This window comes from Tiliqua scincoides, chromosome 6 (assembly GCF_035046505.1).
Source record: "Tiliqua scincoides isolate rTilSci1 chromosome 6, rTilSci1.hap2, whole genome shotgun sequence".
Lineage (NCBI taxonomy): Eukaryota > Metazoa > Chordata > Lepidosauria > Squamata > Scincidae > Tiliqua > Tiliqua scincoides.
In genome coordinates this window covers 686,039-706,339 of record NC_089826.1, presented here as the reverse complement: position 1 = coordinate 706,339, position 20,301 = coordinate 686,039, and the positions used below count along the sequence as shown (strand labels likewise).

Here is a 20,301-nt window from a genome sequence, read left to right as displayed (position 1 = left end):
TCTAGATAATCCACTTGATCCAGGGCCCTCTGGAGCCCAGACACAACCACCCACGGCCACTTGTCTGCCTCTCGATTCTGACAGTTGCTGCTCTAAAGCACAGTCTCCTGAGGAGGAGGAAGAATGAACTGGAGGTTGGCTGCAGCACCTGTGCAGAGGCACAGAGCAAGTCGCTTCAGTGCCAAACTTATATCAATGTCATTAGGAGCAGCAGATACGTGACGTCTTCTCACCTTTGTCGCGTTTCGATTTGCATAGTTGACACAGGCATTGTGACTCTGGTTCAACCACTATGAACAAAACAGAAAGAAAGCAGGACAAACTGTTGGTTGAGAGAGAGAGAGAGAGAGAGAGAGAGAGAGAGAGAGAGAGAGAGAGAGGCACAGCAGCTGCAAAAGAAGAATGATGGCAAACGTGCAGGGAAGCAGTTTCCCCAGCTCTGCCTCCTGCTGGGAAAGTGTGAACAAATCCAAGCCATGCTGTTCTGTAGCCAGGAGAGGTCCAGACCTGCAAAGGGGGGCTCCAATGACACACACACCTGGCTGCCCATTACACACCCCCTCCCACTGCTTCTTCTGCTCATAAGCACTCCCTGTGACTGTTGTGCTGTGAGGCATTCCCAGCATCTCCCCATCAGCGTGCACAGAGGCTTTCTTGACCCAGTTCTGTGTCAGGGTGGGTGCCATCAGGGACAAAGCTACCTCTCCAAATGACAAGTTCCCTCAAAGGGGCCAGTCAGCTGCACCAGCAGGCCAGATGTGTCCTGCAGTGGGAAGCAAAACACTGGTCTGCCTCAGTCCACACTGTCTCCTCAGCCTGGCACCAGCTCTTCCAGTCAGGGACTTTCCCAGCCCTACCTGGAGGTGCTGCCGGGGACTGCACCTGGAATCGTCTGCAGGCCAGGCAAGGATGGTTCTCCCACTCCTCCCCCCCAAACAAGAGCCCAAGAGCCCATGATAGGCCCTGGAACACAGCCCCAGGAAGGGGCTCAGCCTGGGTGCTCGGGCCACCAAGACCACTGGAGGAACCAGCCAGACCACAAAGACACTTCTTCATAACAAAAGGACCATGTGGGAAATTTCCACAAAAGGCTCCCACGGCTGCTGCTGCCTCCGCCTCCTTACCCGTCCCTTCTGCCTTCAACTTCACCCCATCTTCACCTTCCTCCCTTACCTCCACCCTGACCAGGAACTGAGTCTGACCATCCCAGCCCTTGGGTCTGAAGCTACTGGCTAACATCCCTGGTCCTCTGGTCATCTCTTACAGAAGGATCTCAGCCCTCAGCTGAGAGCAAGCCCAAGTCTAGGTGACTGCACCTCCGCCAAGCACACAGACTGGGGTCCTCTCCTTCTATCCACTGCCTCTCCTTGCAATCTTCCCACATTACGACTGCACCTGGAAAGGGCCCTGTGCACAGATGCCAACCGGCTGCCCTGCAGACGAGCCTGAAGAGTCTACCTGAGCCACGCCCATTGACACTTGTGGAGCAGCCATTTCCTCCACACCCATGTGCCACACCAGGTCATCTTCTGCACACCCACGTGTCTGAATGGAGACGCACTCCCACCGCACTCTTCTCTGTTCCCTGCACAGGCTGACCAGAATGCAAGCCTTCTACCACCGCCCAGTGTCCCATGAAAGGTTCTGTGTGCTCAGCATCCTGCAAGCTCCCAAGGAATCCCTCCTGGTATCTTCACAGGGCAGAGCAATCGGATCCAGCGGGTGGGGCTGATGCTCCCAGCCAGCTCAGTCACGGCCGAAATGAGCAGAAGCCTCAGCATGGCGGTGCCTGTCCCGGAAGGATCGCCACCACCGACTGCGCAGAACAGAGCCTGCACCTGAAAGTCACACAGGCTCCTGCACCAGAGAGGTGTGCCTGTTCTGGCTGCCGCAAGCTTCCCAGAGCATCCCCTCGTCACAGCAACCCCCGTATTCCAGCAGAACCAGAACGTCGGCCAGGGAAGAACGCTGGGGAGGGGATGCCAGCCCTGAATGGAGTCCCAGGCCCCAACTGAGCTGGGGCAAGCTCTAGTCTCTCTGGGTCTTGGCCTGCAGGCGGAAGGGAGAGTCCTGCAGTCTGCTCCCGAATGGGGAGCTTGCAGAACCAAATCCTCTAGACCTTCCTATCTCCTGCCCTCGAGCAAACACCCCACATCTGCCTGATTCCTTTTTGGAAAGCCAGGGCACATCCAGCCAAAATCGCGGCTGAGCTCCTGCCACTGAGCCGGTCTGTGTGGGTCCCTGGCCCTCCCTGCCTCAAGCCCCATCTGGAGCAGAGGGCCAGGCTCCGCTGGCTCCGCCTTCTTTGCCTCAACCTCAGGAACTCTTCAAGGGGAGGGGGGAAATTCCTCCCTCCAGCCGCAGACTTGGGGTGGCAGCAGAGAGAGGCCGACACCCCCGGCATCCAGGAGAGAGGCAGGGGTGAGGGTGGCTGACGGACCAGCCGTGGCTCAGCAGGCTCTCGCTGGCACTGCTCTGGGGGCGCTTACCTCTGGCTGGGCCCTGGCATGACCTGGGCTGCCACCTGCTCACTAACAACTGGCACTGCCTGGGCTGATCTGCTCCTCTGCAGCTGCTGGGAAGAACCTGGGCAGCAAGGCTGGGGGAGAGAAGAGGGAAAGAAACAGAGCAGAGTCAGCAAGGAGGGGTTGTGGGTCAGGCAGGGTGGAGGCGGGACGAAAAGGAAGCCCATGAGAGGGAGCAGCAAAGGACACAAGAGAGCTGGGAAGAGGAGAGGCCAAGGTTTCCACAGAAATGCTGTGGAAGCAATAGGGCCCCTGAAGCAGCGCCTAAGTTTCAGAATCAAGCCATCAGTACGAAACATGGCAATGCTCAGCACCATTGAGGCCTCCCGCCCACCACCAGAACAAGGGGAACCCAGCTGTCCTGCAGCCCCCGTTTCATTCACGCCATCGTCATCACCTTGCGCTTTTACTGCCTCAGGAAGGGGGAGGAGCTCTGCAGAGCAACACAGTCACTGCTCCCACCCTCCCCCCTGACCCAGAGGCCCACGACCACTCTCTCTGCCAAGCACAGCCACACTGCCAGGACGGCCCTTGAACCAAACAAAGCCCCCAAATGAAAAGACTTTCAGGATGCTGAGAAAATACCAGAACTGGTGCTTCCGCTGTGCCCTCGAGATGCCTGCCGCACCACCCTCTGGGCCTGCCCCACAGCCAAGCACCTGCTTTGGGCTGCAAGCGTGGAGGAGCACAGGCCAAACAGGAGCTCATGCAGGACACGGCTGCCAAGCGGGATCGCCAGGGCAAGAGTTTGCTGAGCCAAGTGCTGAAGCCTCTGAACTGCTCCCTGGCTGGGGCCTGAAAGAGCACTGGCAGCTGCAGCAAGAGCCAGGCGCCCTGGGCAGCTGAGGTGCAGCAGGCGATGGCCAAGGACAAAAAGGGCTGCTCAGCCGATGCTAACCTGTGCCTTCTTAGACTGCAGGAACGGGTCTTGCAACTTCTAATAAGGGGCGTGCCGCAGGGCCACTGGACTGCTGACAACCTGCACCAGGCAAGGCAGCAGTTGTAAGGAGGCACGCGGGCGGGAGTTTGTCAAGCTCCCAAAGAAGCAAGGAACAGCTTGAGAACCATCCAGCAGCCTCCCAATTTTCTTTGACTTCGATTCCAGTTTCAACCGGATATCAGGAAAAAATTTCTGATGGGAAGGGTAGTTTGGCAGTGGAACAGATTGCCAAGAGAAGTGGTGGACTCTCCATCACTGGAGATCTTCAAGCAGAGGCTCGAAAAGCACCTGTTGGAAATGCTCTAGGAGGATTTCTTGTGACAGGCAGGGGGTTGAACCAGATGACCTATGAGGTTCCCTCCAACTCTGTGAATTTATAACTCTATGACAAGTTAATTCTCTCATTCTTGGATTCAGCATTTAAGCTCAGCAAAGTAGCCTGGGGGGGGGGGACATCATCACCATCATCTTCATCATAATAATAACAAGAGCAAAAACTCTGGGGCTTTCCATTCTCCATTCACACAACCAGTTCTGCTGACACAGATCTGAACTTGAGACGTTCTTCAGCGTTTCTTGGGACAGTGAAAGCCAAAATTGCCAGATGGTCTCCAGTGGCTCCACCCACTGCCTGGAGAACCCACAATGGCCTTAAGCAGGACCCTCATGCCCTGGCCCATCATTGTCTCTCGAAGCCAAGCTGCAGGTCGTGCTCAGAACATGTCCGGTTTTTGTAGGAGCCATGAGGAGATGGGGGTGGGCAGATTGGACTTCACCATCGTGCCACCCCTCCCCCAGTTGCCCCTTAAAGAAACATCTCCGTCATTGCAAGCACAGGCTGCAGTGGGGTTCATGGTTTTCAATCCACCCATTTCAATCTGAGCCCCACTGTGCCAAGGCTGCCTGGAAGCAGCTACTTAAAAGGAGAAGCCATGATAGGTGGATCTAAGGAACCAATGGCCAGAGAGGAAGGCTGAAACTGGGGAGGGGGCAGCAAGATCCTCCCCTCCCCCCAGCACCTGACATCTTTATCATCTCAAGGGAGACTGCAATGCAGAACCAGGTCCACCACTGCTGCTCACTGACTGGCAGCAGCTTGGCTCTTCCCACCTGGCTCGTGCCAGCGAGGATGGATGGCAGCAGAACCCTTTTCCTCCCTGCTGTGCTTCCTGTCTTTACGATGCACTGAAGGACCCACTGGTTGCACTGGGGGAGAGAGGAAGCCCTCAGGGGGCAAGTGCGGTTGCTTCCCAAGGGCCAGGGAAACCATCCCAAGGAGAAAGAGGCAAGACACCACTGTTGTGGACAGGGCAGGAGTGACCTGAAAGAGCTGCCTTTCTCAGATCACAGCCTTGCCTGGGAAGCAAATGACAACATCCACATCTGTGTTCTCGAGGGCAGAGACGTCACTAGGGTTTGCAGCACCTGGTGCGAGAACCGGGTCACCCCATAATGGACCTCCTCCCGTACCAGACCAAACAGAATAAATTGAAATATCGTACACAGAGCGTAAACAGAGTGGCATCATTAGGGTTGATGTCAATCCCATTAACTTTATTTATTTAAATCTTGTACAGTGCAGGTCACCCAACAAATCAGTAACCAACAAAAAACTTGATGGCACTCACACAACTGAATAAGAGTTCTAGTACTTGCTCTGAGACATGGAGATAAGAGTTGACTCAAGACTAACTACTGTTCCCTGCTCTGTCGTCATAACCCCGCCCTGGCTCTTGGAACAGTCGGACCCATTGGCCAGTTTTGAGCTAAGGAAATCCACATTTGTTACACAAGGCAGTTGTGTTTTCCTTTCCTGGTTATTTGGCTATAACTTTGATATAATAGAGACATTTAATGCGGTTCGTTTCATTGCATTTGCATTACATTACCCATTGGATGATATAGAACGTGATGGTATTATTCAAAAATACCAAGATTTCACAATTTTGGCCAGCAGTGGTGTCACCACCACCTCGAGTGTGTCATCCGATGCAGTCAGCACCACTACGCACCCTTCCTAGTGATGCCTCTGCTCGTGGGCCTTTTCCAGCAGGGGCCGAGAGTGAGCATGATCTGCAAATCTTCACGGAGTGAGGATGAGACCCCCAAACAGCAGTCGTCTGGATGGGAAATCACTGGCTAAAATAAATAAATGGGCCTGATCCTTCAGACAGGTGTGACTATTTGCCCTCAAAAGTAACACCTTCCTCAAGGGCCTCTCATTGGCAAGTTAACCCTTAGCCTCTGAGCAGCACTTCCAGAGGCTGCCAGGCTCTTCACACATTTCATCTTGACATGATCCTGGCAACAACTCTGCAGCCCAAGCCTTATTATCCCAACGTTAGAGCTGGGGAAGGCTGAGGCCAAGGGGGAGCGGTGTGCTTAAGGCCGCTGTGTAGGAGTGATGGCAGAGGCAAGCTTGGAACCAGGGCATTCCTGAACAGGACTCCGTCTCTCAGCTGCAACACTACTCCAGCCCTCAAGCCAGAAAGGGAGCCATAGAGAGGCCACTCAAGCAAAGCGCTTTAAATGCTGAGACGCTGCAAGCATTACCTGCCAGAAGACAGTGGAGGCCAGGGTCTGGTTTGGCAAGAGGAGACCGACCACCTGCGAGAGAAAGAGAGACATTTCAGGGCAGGACTGTAAGACAGAGGATTCTTGGGGCGTCTCACTCTGCTGACACCCAGCTGCTTCTGCTGGCAAAGTCACCCCGCAGCATCCGACAGAGAATCAGCTTCCCACAGGGAAAGTGGTCCTCTTGCACATGGTGCCTGCTTAAATGATGCTCTTTCTCCTGGAATAACAACCACCAGACCTGCTTTGACCCCCCCAATTTCTTAGCACGTTCAAGAGGCAGATTCAAGGTGGAGGTGAGCAGGAGCAGCCTCAAAGGTCAGTCTTCCCAGGACGAGGGGCTCTTGACTCCCCTCTGTTTGCCCAGGATCAGTGGTTGGCCAGACAGCAGGCCAGGATCTACAACAGTCCCAGAGAGAAACATGCAGATAGGTCAGTGAGGAGATCACTCTGCCTGTCTGCCAGCACAGCTCTGAGAACAAGAAGCTTCTCTGCAACCAGCCAAGGTGGCAGAGAGGCATGTGGCAGGGCCTGGGAGCATCGGTGGGGGAGGGGTCCCACATGCCACCACTGAGCAGGGGCCCACAGGAGACAGAAGTGGGGCTTGTGCCAAGAGCCACATGCACCTCTCTCTCTCTCATATCTGCATCTTTTAAATTCTTTTGCTGTTTGAAACAAGCTTGCTGATAACAGCGGATGAGCTGCAGATCAGGAGCACCCTGGCTAGAATCTCACCTCCACCTTGCTCTCTCCCTCAAGGGCCTTGTGCAAGTCTCGTTCCCTCTCAGCCTTCCCCAGATACAATGCCAGGAGGAGGACAAGAAGCCCCACCTTGCAGGGTTGTTGTGAGGGCAACAGCAAAATAATGCACACTAAACGCTTCACACACCCACAAAGGGCTCTATGAGTGTGACTGTAGGATAGAAGCAGCAGCAAGAACACACCCTGCCCTATGCTCAAACAGTCAGCCCACAAGAGACGCACATTTCTCACACAAAGTAGTCACAATTCTATAGAGGTACATGAAAGAAGAAAGGCAGGAGAGGCAGCCAGGCAAAGAGATGGGGCAGAGATGGAAAGCTGGCATGGTGGAGAGCTGCCTGGCCTGCCACGCGGCTAGATGAGTCGGTGCCCCACGACTGAACTAGCTCAGCTGGATGCTCACGGCTTCTCACAGGGAAAGTGTGGTGTCCTGTCTGCTGCCTGCCACTGCTTTCTCACTCTGAAACCCAACTGTCCAGTGAGTGACCTGTTTGCTGACTGCAGGCCTTATGTGCAACTGGCGGTGCATCAACAGGAGAGTGACCGATATTGCCATTGTTAACATGGTGACTGCTCTTCTGTAAAGGATTAAACCTTGAAATGCCCGGGAACGCTGATCTCTCTTGTCCCACTGGCGCATGGTCCTTGGTTCGCTTCTTCGCTTGCTGCCCAGGTGGGGCACAGGATGTCCAGCACCGCAATGGGTTTCTCCGAGTTAGAATACGAGTTTCCTTCACCTGCTAGTTTTGTCCGAGTGCCTCAAGCTGGACATTCAGTGGACAATGCCAGCAGTGCCCTTCCGTCTGCTATTTGAGCTGGCTGCAGGGGTGCCAGCAGTCCCGTGCCACACTGTCTCACACACACACACCACTGTAATTCCAGGGGGATCAAAATAGCACAGAAAAGGCCTCTCTTCCTTCAATAAAAGCTTAAGAAAAGTCTTGGTGAGGAGAAGGGAGTTCCCAGCCCCCCCTTCCCAGAATGCTCAGCTCCAGGCTCAGACTGTGAGAGCAGCCTGCCAATTATGTCACTACATTTCACAGATCAATTGGCATAAATGTTAACATTAAAATGTAACATTTGAAATTCATTTTTTTTCTGCTTCATGACAAGAGGTTCCAGTTTATCATTTGCAGCTCGCAAAAAGTGAGGTCTGCTGACAGCTCTCAGCTCCTCTGACAGGTCTGGATGCGGGCCGATTTTGGTGTCAACCTGATCGCTCACTCCAATTTGTGTTTAACTTTTTGCAAGTTAATTACAGATTACCACCCAAATGTTAAACATAAATAAGGACACCTTTCCCCTCTTTCTGCTGGGAACTCTGCCATTACCTCCCTCAAGATATCATTAAAGGAAGGCCATATGTCTCAAGCAATGTGGCCCAGGAAGGATCCATGGGCAGATCAGGAGTCTCAGAATAACTTTGGGGGAGTTGAGGAGTGGAATGGAGAAGAGAGGCTAAAAGCCCAGTCCTCACCAACTTTCCTGTGCCAACGCAGCTGTGTCAGCAGGGTGCAGTCTGCCGTTTATAGGAGGGGGTCACTGCAGCCCCCTCAAGGTAGGGGAAGACTTGTTCCCTTGCCTTGGGGCTGCATTGCAGCTGCACCAGTGCTGGGATGTTGCTAAGGATTGGGCTGAAATAGGATTGGGCTGAAAATACTTGAGATTCTTGCTACTGTGAGGGAAGGTAGGCAGTTGACTTCGGACAGCAGAGTGGGAGACGGATGGATTTGATCAGGAGGGGAAGGGACACAATCCACCAGCAACTCCCATTAGGTGTTCTACAAAGAAACAACAGGAGCTTGCAAGACCAGCTTCCCAGCATGTTCTGTCCTTTGTTCTTAGGGTCTTTTCACTGTTTCTCAGTCATAATGATGATTTGCAAATGTATGGATTGGAACTCGAATCCACAAGTCACTGGGGACCAGAAGCAGAAACAGACTAGGGGGCAGCACAGTAAGTATGGCGTGCTGGGTAACACGCCATGTAAGCACCCCTCCCATGACATCGGAGCCATTCGGGCCACCGAAGGCAACGTACCATCTCTCCTCTGAATGGTTCCAACACTGAGGGGGAGGGGCACTTTACTACGTTCCGGAACGTGCCGTACTTATCATGCTATCTCCCCCTCTAGCTCCGCTTCTGAACAGAAGTACACTTCCTGCGATTGTTTCTGGACTGATCTTTTGTTCTGTTCCAAAGACAAAAGACACTTCTCTTCTCTAGCAGGTGTTGACGGTGCCTCTTCTGCATCTTTTTAGTTTGTGAGCCCTTTGGGGACAGGGAACCATTTGGTTATTTGATTCTGCTTGTAAATCACTTTGTGAACTTTTTGTTGAAAAGCAGTATATAGATGTCCATCATCATCATACTAAAGATCCAGAATTTACAGGTCTTCCAGGGTGCTTGCACTGCATCTCTTTCGAACCCCACGCCCTAGTATCCTGCCCCCTTTTTATCCCTCCAATGACGTCCTCTCAGCTCCCACTGTCCTCAGCCCAGTCAAATACTATTTGGGAAAGCGGTGACTGGAAACACATCCTCATGGGAAAGGCTTTGACTGGGTTTAGCATGGTGCTGGCTGAGCATGGGCTGCAGGCACACAGCCCTGGCGTTATGAACTCTGCAACTCTCACAGTCCCAGATCCAGCCAGGAAGCCCCGACAGCACCTGTAGAGTGCATAACTATGAAAGAGGAGGCTAAATGAAACACATGTCTGGTACCTCTGCCCTTTCGAACAAGGAAAAGGATGACCGCCCCCACTGGGTCCTGGTTGCCTCAACTTGACCAGGGAAAAGGGAAGGCCCAGGATTGGGTTTGGATTTCTGCCTCTGGAACCACCAACGAGAAAAGTAGACACATCCTATACAGTCACATCCTATACAAAGGGAACGTGGGTTGGGAGACTGCATGCTCATTTTCAGGGGAGCAAGATCATCTGTTAGAGAGAATCCACCAATGATGAAGGAGGCTGTATGGTTGTCCTGGGGGACAGGACTGCGTGATTGCCTTAAAAGAACTCCCCCCCTTCCCCGCAAATGCATCTTCTTCTGCAAAATTTCTTTTTAATAAACCCTTTGCAATTAAAAGCAAACTGCCTATCTAGTAAGAGACAAGAGCTAAGGGCTGGTTGTTGCCTCATTCTGTGAAAAAACTGTCTGAGACAAACAGTGCAAGGGTGCTGAGTGTGAGCAGGTATGCAAGCCGAGAGGGTGGCTGGGTCCATTGGCACACCTTTGTCTCCTCCAGCAACAGGCTTCAATGCTGACTGGCAGGGCAGTCAATGGGCCACACCATGACTCAGCAAAAGTCTTAATGCTCAGAACTGCTGGCCATGAATCTGCCTTTGGGGTCAGGCTGGGATGCAGCAGGTTGCCACAGCAGGCCTTTGTGTCCCCCAATGAACCCAGAAGGGCAGGGGAAGCATGGAGCACCAGGTGTGGGCCTGTTTCTTCATCGCCCTGTGATGATCAGCAGTCAAACCAGCACACCCAACATGACCCTGACCGGTCAGCCATACAGACAAAACGAAGTTCAACGGAGAACAGTAAAGCCCTGCACACGGATACAAGACGGAGGCACAAGGACAGGATGGGGAGGCCTGGCTTGGCAGCAGCATCTGCCAAAGGGATCCAGCTGAGGAACAAGAGCCAGCAGGGAGATGCAGCAGCTAACGCAAGGCTGGGCTGCAGGAAAAGAGGCCTGGCGCTGAGATCACAAGAAGCAACAGTTCCACTTTCTTCTGCACCAGTCAGAACACATTGTTCGCAGCACAGCATCCAGTTCTGGGCATCAACAAGTGAAGATGGACACTCACAGGATGGAGCACGTGAGGGGTCTGGAAACCAAGCCCAATAAGGAACAGGGCGCTTTGGGTGCCCAGTAGGGATGGAAATCTTGTAAATAAAATAGAGTTAAAGGAGCCTGGTATGTTTGGCCTAGAGGACCGAAGGGAGATAAGATGGCCACCTTCACCTGAAGGCCTGTCATGTGGAAGAAGGGGATGTCATGTGGCTCTTGAGCAGTGATTTTCAACCTTTTTCGTCTCATGGCACACTGACAAGGTACTAAAAGTGTCAAGGCACACCATCAGTTTTTGGACAATTGAAAAGGCACACCTTGCTGTTGGTGGGGGGCTCATATCCCCAATGGTCCTATTAATAAATTATCCTCCACCAAACTCCCGTGGCACACCCAGGGACCTTTGGCGGCACACCAGTGTGCCACTGCACAGTGGCTGAAAATGGCTGCTCTAGAGGGCAGGACGAGAACCAAAGAGTTGAAGTTAAAGGGGTGTAGAATGGAGAAAGTAAGAAGGAAGACTCTCCTCCCTGCATGAGCTGTCTGGCATTGGAACAGCTGTGGGCTCTCCCTCAGTGGAGGGTTCCAAGCAGAGAGAGTCAGATGGCCATGTGTCGGGGATGCTGCAGCAGTTGCCTTCTCTGGGCAGAGGGTTGGACTGGATGGCCTCCAAGGTCCCTTGTAACTCTCACATTCTATGACTGGGACCTTTCAACAGTCTTTTCCTTTAGTGTTTCAGGGTTAAATATGGGTGGATGGAGTAATACGTGCTGGAGGAGGAGATGAGAGAGACCAAAATATGTCCAAGGGAGAATGCAGGGCTTCTTGTGGGGCAAATCTGGTCTGAAGACAAGACAGATTTCTAGATCTTTCTGCTACCCAGAACAGGTAAAAAGCATATTATGTAGAAAATGAAAAGGGGGGCCCTCAAAACCCACCAGAACACTTTGTACACCATGAGATTCTTAATAAGACGTTGATTTTGCACAGTGAAGCAGCAGCAGCAGCCCAGAATTTGGAGTGCTGTGGGCAAGTAATAAAGATGCTCTGCCTGCTTTGAGGAAGCAATGTTGGGAAGAGACGGGGGAAGTACTTACGATTGGTGTTCCAAAAGGAATGTAACCTACAGGGAGAAACAAGACACACAAACACACACAATTTAATATGCAAAGACAGATGTACAAAAACCTCCTGCTCCTTCCAGAAACAGCTGCACGGTCTATACAGTGACCACAGCGAAGTCACCCTTCAACCACAGAGTGGAGAAAACAGACAAGCTGCCCCACTGCTTTGCTCACCTGCCCTTGTGGAGAGTGGAGGGATGAGATCTCTGCTCAACCCACAGGGGAGAGATCTCATTCCTCCACTGCCTTAGCTATCTCTCTGTACACATACCACCCTCCCCAGTGACAAAGACATAGCAGGTTTCCTCAGATATGTTCTTCCAGAGAAGTTCACTTGGGAGGTTTGGATCCGCCCCAGTACACAGTCGCATCATCAGCAACACTGTACCCTGCCAGAGATGTAGAGAGGTTAGTCCTGAGTTCCTCCAGAAGCCAAGACCCGAGGCAGGAAGCCCTGGCGGGACCGGATCTATGATGCAGTTTCTGAACCACCAGCACCTGCCTTTCTGGTCATATCTTCTGGACACCATGGCTTACAAGTTCTGTTTCGCTTAGTGCTGCTGCTATCATCTTAATCCAATGGTTTTCTTCTGCTGATTTTAGGTGTTCTATGTTATACTTTTAATTCGCTCATACAGTATTGGTCCTAGTTGGTTTTTACTATGGCCTGCATTGTTTGCTTTGTTTTTTGTATATATTTTTTTAAAATTATAAAATAATTTATATTTTATATTTATATAAAATATATATAGTGCTTTATATTATACTTTGTGAACTGCTTTGAGCTCTGGATAAAGTGGGATAGAAATCTTCTAAACAAACGGAAACACTCTTCTCTGTCCTGAGCCTTGCTGCAGTGGTCCCCTGCCTGGGGATGCCTTACCTACTGTTTGCATTTATAGCTCACCTTCCATCTCAGAGGCTCCCCAGGTGGATAACAAAATGCACTTAGAACAACCAAAGCAATTCAGTGAAATCATCCACAAGCGCAAACAACCACCGAGACTGAGAAATAAATCACAACTCAGAAGCAGCTCTTCTCCGAGAGTTCACAGGCCTTTGGCGGAAAAGGTGAGTTTTCAATGCGATGTTGAAGGTGGAGGGAGGGGCTTCCCACACCACCTGCAGCAAGGAATTCTGCATGGGGGGGGGAGTTCAGGGTGGAGAAGACCTTGCCCCATGTGCACATCAGCCTAGCCTCATTTAGTGAAGGCACTCAAAGCCAGCTCTCCTTGGAAGACCTCCTTGCTGGATTTCTCTCTGTGCAGACTTCAAGCCTGCGTGATTGGTACTTTCTTCCATTCCCTTTTATCCCAGGTTCCTCCAGGAGCTCTGGGGAAACGCCAGTTCCCTCTCACAGGAAGTAGGAGGGCCAAGAATAGAACTCCTTCCTCCTTGAGGAGAGTTAGTTACCCCCACCTTCCTGTTCTGGAAGGAGGCTCTTCCATGTGGCGAATGGCCTGCAGTTAGAAAGGCAGGCTGGAGAAATCCAGGTGTGCAAGCACTGTGTGGGTGCTGCACCTTCACTGTCTGGAGAACAAACTCCTTAGCCTAATCTCACCTACCCACCTTCTTGTCCACTCAGAGCCTCTTCTAACCAGAGGCCAGTAGCGTAGCTACAGGAGGGGCACAGCACTAAGTTTTGCAGGCCCCTTCCCCTCACAGTCAGAGCCATTCCTTTGCTGAGGGGAGGGGCAACTAACATAGCACACTGGGGTGCCCTGCAAAATCTAGTGCTGTGCCCCCCATAGCTATGCTACTGCCAGAAGCACTATGATGAATTCTGAAGGACTCACTGCTCGATACATGGGGTCATTTTGTCTGATCTGCTGTGGTTTTTTAATTTATTTCTAACAGGCCAAGATGGCAGTTTCAATTTTTTGTAGGTTTTGCAGAACTGATTGTGGAATACAACTAGTGCAGACATTTGGGAACAACTGGAGCAGTGATCTGCAGAGAGAGACTGAGAAGAGGGTAGGCTCTGAACAGCCTGCAGACAGCTAGAGCTGTGAATGAACACAATATCCCACACGGCACTCGAGAAACTGGCCCGTACCTGACATCCTGAAAGGCATGAAGATTGTCTCATTTGTGTCTGGATGGATGATGGCCTGCAAGAGAAGCAGGAGACAGAGTGAGGGGGACTGGAAAGATGGTAGCTGGTAGGGCGCTCAGCTCTCCCCCCAGTGCCCACAGCAGAAGAGGGCCACAGCAGAAGCAGAGGCCTTGAGAGATCACCATCAATCCTCCTCACTTGTGCACTTGTCTTACTTTCCTGTGAGGCAAAGCTGAGCACTAGAGGCAAGCAGGTTCTGCAGCCTCACAGAGGCAAGCTAGGAAGGACCCCCAAAAAGCAGAAGCTGCTTCTGGCAGCCTTCACATATGCCAAATTCTGTGGGAAGGCCAGTGCCCTTTGTGTGAACAGGATGAAGAGGAAAGGAGACTCAGGGCTGCTTCTCCACTCAAAACCAAGTTGGGGAGTGGCTGTAGGAGCTGTGACCAATTCCCACTGCCTTCGGCATGCAGGTGTGGTCAGAACTGAGGGGCTGCCTCTCCCCTGCAAAAGGTTCCATGCAAGGCACCCATGGGCTTGTGAGAGCCAAAGCGAAGCCAAGCACAACCAAGCGTGACATCATGCAGGCCCGAAGAGATGCACTCCAGGAGGCAAACAGCACAGGCCGATACCAGAAAGGAAGGGGGTGGATCAGCACATGCCATTTTGTGGGCAGGCAAAAGCACGTATGCTAGAAGCAAAGGCGGAGCAACTTACCTGTTTTATTTTCTGTGCTCTCCAAAGCTAGAAAAGCAAAGATACACCATTAATGTGGCTTGTTAAAGGACAAAAAGAAACATCAGCTGGGGGGCCCAGAAGCTCTCCGCGTCCAGGTGAAGGCAAAATGTACTCCTGCAGCACAGAGGCTCCCAGAGACAGATTTGCTCACCCACTGCAACATTGTTGGTCCATACTGCCATTTGCCACTGCCAAGTCTTCAAGCACACCTGCACGCAAAGCCACCTAAACAACCCCCCATCACTCTCTGCACCTCAGGGAGAAGAGGGCGTCAGTTCTGCCAACTGCGGTGACAAGTAGTTAGACTTTTATTAACTGTAACAGGAGCAATTTATGCAGGACTTCAACCATACTAACAAGGGTCTCTTCTTGTCATCGCAGGCAGACGTGGCTCATATGGCAGGTGAGGTTCCAGATCACTGCCATAATGTGAATATCGCCACAAAGCAAGTCACAGCCTTTCTTTTTTCCACTTGCCAGTGCATATAAAAGCCTCAAAACATACATGCGCTAACATTTATTAAATGTGCAGCAGCACTAGGCCTGAAAAAAGATGCAAAAGTAATAAATTAAAAAAATGCTACAGTACAGGTAGCACAGGTAACAAAATGGTAAATAAGCACAGGTAACAAAAATAATGCCCATCAACTTGCTCAATTCAGCATGGAATCTAGCTGATGTACATGTCACTGCCAAAAAACCGCTTAAGACCAAGGCAGGCCCCCAAAATAATAAACATTGAAAAGTCCTGCAGAAGCAGAGTGAGGGGTGACTCAGCTGTGAGGGCAAGTTGCCACAATTGCTCCCATGTTAAATCTGGGGAATACTGAGGCCAGCTGGGCAGAAAGCTGCCCACTGGCTTTGAGGTCAAGTACAATTCTGAACCCAGGTCTCCTACACGCCAAGTTCATTGGATAACACTTTCGCATGCTTTTTGGCTTGGCCATATAAATGCACAGACCTGTTAATACAGTCAGAAATTTCCTTGCAATTTACCAGGAAAAAAGCCAAGGAATTTTGTGGTTCAAAAAAGACACAGACGTGTGGCACACACTGCTTCATGCTGGCAGGGGGAGGCCAGTGTATGCCTCCCAGAGGAGATCGACGTGGTCCTAACTGCATGGTTCTCAAGCTCCTGGCTTCTAGCATCCCCAGATGCTTTAGGGGTCAGCACCTGGTCCATTGTTCAGGGATTAGGCACCTAAACATGCTTGGGAGAAAGTCCCACTGAACTGAAGAACACCTACTTCTGAGGAACTATGCATAGACTTAGGTTGCAAATCACAGCTGGCTTCCAATGGAAAACAGGCAGGGTGCCTGCACTGGCAAGCTCTGGGGAGGCAGCAAGTAGAGTTGCCTCTTATCACTCTTTTGTGTATAACAAAAGAAAAAGCATTGTGAGTGTGCAGATGGAAGGGAGAGAGCGAAGCTTTGCTTGACTCCTTCAGAGAGAGGCAGAGTTTTGCTTGCTTGATCCTCGCTCTCCAGCCCTGATGGGTCTGGAAGCTGCATCAGATTTTCAGTTTCGTGTCAGGCCAGGTTCGGTTCTTGCAAATGGTTCTGTGGCTGTGGGTGCGGCCTGCTGCCAGTTGCCCTTTCAGAGCTGCCACAGACAACAGCAATGGCAGCAGTCTGCTGCCGCTACCAGCAAACTGAAGGAGTACAGGTCAGGTAAGTACAGATAAGACACAGGAGGGGGAAGGATGGGGGAGTATCTGCGCAGGGAGAGGACAAGAGGGAGGAGTTGAGTCCTGGAGACATGGGCATGTGCCAGGATCCTATCCCTGGTTTCTCTCCCCTACTCACCACAGGATGCAGCATACACTCCACTGACGTGGTTGCATCAGTGGGGGGGGGGGTTAGGATTGGGCTGCAAGTCAAGGATTTAACAGTTGGGGTAAGGACTTTTGACCAAGAATAGTAAGGTGGCAGTTTGGACAGAGTATGTCCCCCCCATCGTGAGGGCAGTTGTTGAGAGCACATCACACCAGTGTCTGTCTGTCAACCCTCTTGCCTCCTGGACCTATTCCAAGATCAATGCCCTTGATCAATCCAGCCATAACGGTTCACACCCATCAACACCTCAGAGAGTGCCCTCTCCTTCCTTCCACACTGTTGCTCTCCATTGGCTGTCTTCTCAGGTGCCAGTCACTCCCCAACATCTGAACTGGCCTCTGAGCTAAGCAAACAATTCAGCATGTGTGGCTGGAAGAGAGGCCTCCAGGCAGGAAGAGCTGGTGTAGGAAAGGCGCAGAGCACCACTGTCCACTGTGGTGGAAGCCACGGGCTTGCCTCCCCTCAGAATCGCACTCAGATAATATGTAGGGGGCTCTGCTGACACCAGGGGATGATGTACCGAGCGTGAAGCCGCAGAAGCAGCAGTTCTGTGACAAGATCATAAAAATGCAGAGCACTTAAATAACACTTTACCCATGTTAATTAATTAGTCCTCACAACATCCCCAAAGGAAGGCAAAATGGGGGGCTTTAGGCAGCAAAGAGTTATCCAGACTAGAAGGGTCACTAACAGATCCCAGCCGTGTCCAAGGGGGGTTTGCACATAATTGTGTGGGCCACAGGGGGGCGGCTGCAGGTGAGAAAGGGCTCTTTCTAACGCTAATTAAATTGACAGAGAAGAGGGAGACCAAGGAGTGGTGAAAGGCAAAAGCAAGTGCAGGAAGGAAGCCCTCCAGTCCTGCCCACAGGTCTCCAGCCAGCTGCCTTTCGGAAGAGGGTTTCTCCAGGAGTTGTGCATTTTGACAGCACACAGAGGGGCAGAAGCACCCCTAGATTTCAAGTAGCAGCACTGGGGAGGTCCATTTGGGGTGCTTGCCTGGAACCGGCCAGTGGGGGCAGAAGGGGGGGCTACCACGGCCACATGCTGTGTTCAGAGCAAGGAAGGAGGAGGGGCTGGTCCTGCTGCTCCTCCCACACTCTGAAACACCAACAAGGTCATCCAGTCACGTAGGCAGGAGAATTGTGTTGGCTGGGCAGCTGCTGGCAGCTGTGTCCTAAAGGCTGGCCCCACTGGTTCAAAGGCAAATCTTATTTTGGGAGGATCATTCTGCACCACTGCTTAACTCCCTCCCAGAGAGGGAGTGCTTTCCCCTGACTTTGGCCCTAGACACTTATCCCTCTGGGGCGTGGAACAGTAGGAAGTGTGGTGGAGCAGGCTAGAGCAACAGAACCTGCTCCATGAGCTGGTCTCTGTGCCTTGTCAGCAGATGGGCTGCAGACACCTGAGCACTAGCCCAGTCAATGAAAGAATGACCGCACGTGGTCTGCATTGGTTGTTCTACAGAATCCACACGGCTCCTCGGCTTGGCTTCCATAGCTGTGTTTTGTCTTGGCTAGGGATGCACAACCCCACCTGTCTGCAAAGACCACTCAGAACATATTGCCACAAAATGTGGACCCCACTCATGCAGGCACCTCTCTCCCAGAAACCCTTTCTGCACCCCGAAACTGAGCACTAATCATCCACTAGGCAGAGCCGCTGAAGCTGGCAGTAGAAGCCGGAGTGTGGCGCTCGCCAGCCCCTGCAGCAGCATCCCACGAGAGCAGCGCTGCATCCACCACCACCCTCAGGCATCTTTCGGGTTCTCCTTAACGGAGGGTATGGCATCTCTGCAAGGACCATGAAAAGGGCCTCACAGCCACACAATCCCTCTGCGGTGCAGGGCTAAGGAATACTCAAGTGACAGACAGGAGCCAATGAAAAGCACCGTTCACTGCAAACAGACCTCTTCGCTCTTCATCAGCAGTGTAAAAAAAGCCATTATTTTCCCCAAGAGCTGCTGTTTGGCCTCCAGGAGATTCACGGTTCTCTGCTGTGCCTGAGCCAGCAGGAGTGACTCTTCCTGCTGCTAGCCTGATGGATGGGACAGCCCAGCAATAAACACGCGCCTGTTAGGACGGCAAGTCTGTTTGCACTTCAACCACAAAAAGTAATGAAACCAATTCAAGGCTGGGAGTTGCTGAGGCTGCATTTGGAAAGAGCAAGGGGTGCAGAATTGTAGCCCAGAAGCCCCTCCTCACCAATGCTGGCAGAAAGAGACCAGATGGAAAAGGGGAAGGTGAGTACCTCCTGCACATCCCTGTCTTGTCCAGTACCGCAGAGCAGCTTTCTCGTAAGGCTCCGGAAACCCACCACTACCACAGACACACACTTTCGTTTGGCAAAACCGTCATCGGGAATCTGGCTTTAGATATAATTTGAGCACCCCAGGCACATCCCACTTGCCTGGGAGACTCAGAGAGCAGTCTAGAAGGAGATGGTGCTGGGCAAGAAAGCCTGACCAGCAGGATAAGTGCAGTCCAACAGGACAACAGTAGCATCGCTGGATCAAGAGCTGCCTGGCTGGATTTGTTACACCAGCAACCATCCAGGAGTTCTAAAGCGGATCCTGAACCCTGCTACTGCCTAGGGACCCCTGTGGTTGCTGGCCTCCTCCTCCCAAGCAGAATTGCAAGAGGGGCTCCCAAATTAATGTGGCAGCCTCGGTTTTGGGTTTCAGCACAGGCCCATCACTGCCCCCAGGGTTCTGGTGGAGTTCGGAGCTGGGTGGGAGTCCAGGGAAGGGTGTGATGATGCAGCCTTCCCAGGTCTGCTAACCTCAAGGAGCAACTACTTCCCCGGTGCCAATCAGGACTGAGGCCAAGCAAAGAGATCTTCTTTATGGGGACCCCTTTATGGGGTGTCCAGGCGTGTTCAGCTAGCAGACTAACAAGCCACTTGGTTCCATTCTGCTGAGAAACAGCATGTGTATTTGTGTATGTGTAACAGCAAAACCCAGGGGAACCTGGATGACATCGATATAACTACTTCCACCAAGTGTACTGAGAGGTGGGAAATATCTCCTGTGCTGGAGAACAGGAGGCCTGTGCTGGGCTGGAATTGAACCAAACGTTTGGGGCCGTCTTGCTCTTTCAAGCTTGGATCACTACATGGCAGAGAATGATGCCAGAACAGCTTTGCAGGAGAGAGGGAACCCAAAGATGCTGCCCCTTCAAGGCTGCCAATATCCTGGGCGTGTTTTGATGGCTTCGCACACCTTCTCCCACCCTGATCAACTTGCAGTGCAATCCTATCTTGCGCTGGAACAGGCACGCCAGGAGGCCTGTGCTGTATCCAGCACAAGATAGGGGCCCAAAGTGGCTCAGCTGCGTAAGCCACTGCAGCCCCAATGGGTCCCCTCAGACTTGCGCCACCTCCGGAGGTGGCATGTCAGAGGAGAGTGGAGCGGCTGCAAGCCGCTCCTCGCTGTTCAGAAACAGGCTAGGATCTGTAGTATCTGCTGAGTCCCAGGCCCACTTCCTGCTTCCTGCCCCCAGGACTGCCCGCCAACCACCCTCCCCTGCCCCGGAACGCCCACCTCCTCCCTGCCCACCCCAGAACCTTGCATCGGCCGAGCTTGGCCGACATAAGGCTGTCTGCCTAAGTTGGCGTGGAGGCTGGACTCAGCCTCTGCGGGCCGCGGGTGTACCTGCACTGGCCCAGTCAATTTTAGAGGAGGCGCAAATGTGCTTTAGGGATTTGCGCTGGCCCAAGGACACATTAGGATTGCGCCCTTAATCTCATTCACTCTTTTTTTAGGTTTGCTGAGCGAGATGAACCAAGAAGAGCTGGGCAGTGTGCAGAGCGGTGGGGTTGGTGGCCCTTTTCTAATTCTTCTGACACATCCGGAAGGGCTCTGAGTTTGGGGCAGACACTGCTGGGGATGTGCAGACCTTGCTGGGTGGACTCTGGGCCCCGACACCCAGAGGAGGGAAAGTCAGAGGTCA

The 20,301-nt window shown here is 52.3% G+C and overlaps 1 protein-coding gene across 1 annotated transcript in view; it reads right to left on the bottom strand.

Annotated features, from left to right (window-relative positions):
* SFXN5 (sideroflexin 5) overlaps positions 1 to 20,301 on the bottom strand; it is an 80,188-nt gene that overhangs the window by 37,768 nt on the left and 22,119 nt on the right. The window contains exons 4-8 of the mRNA XM_066632530.1: positions 14,498 to 14,524; positions 13,784 to 13,838; positions 11,701 to 11,726; positions 6,019 to 6,072; positions 234 to 290 (exon numbers count right to left, since the gene is read on the bottom strand). Coding sequence (XP_066488627.1) covers positions 234 to 290; positions 6,019 to 6,072; positions 11,701 to 11,726; positions 13,784 to 13,838; positions 14,498 to 14,524 — 219 coding nt within the window. The remainder of the gene's footprint in view (positions 1 to 233; positions 291 to 6,018; positions 6,073 to 11,700; positions 11,727 to 13,783; positions 13,839 to 14,497; positions 14,525 to 20,301) is intronic.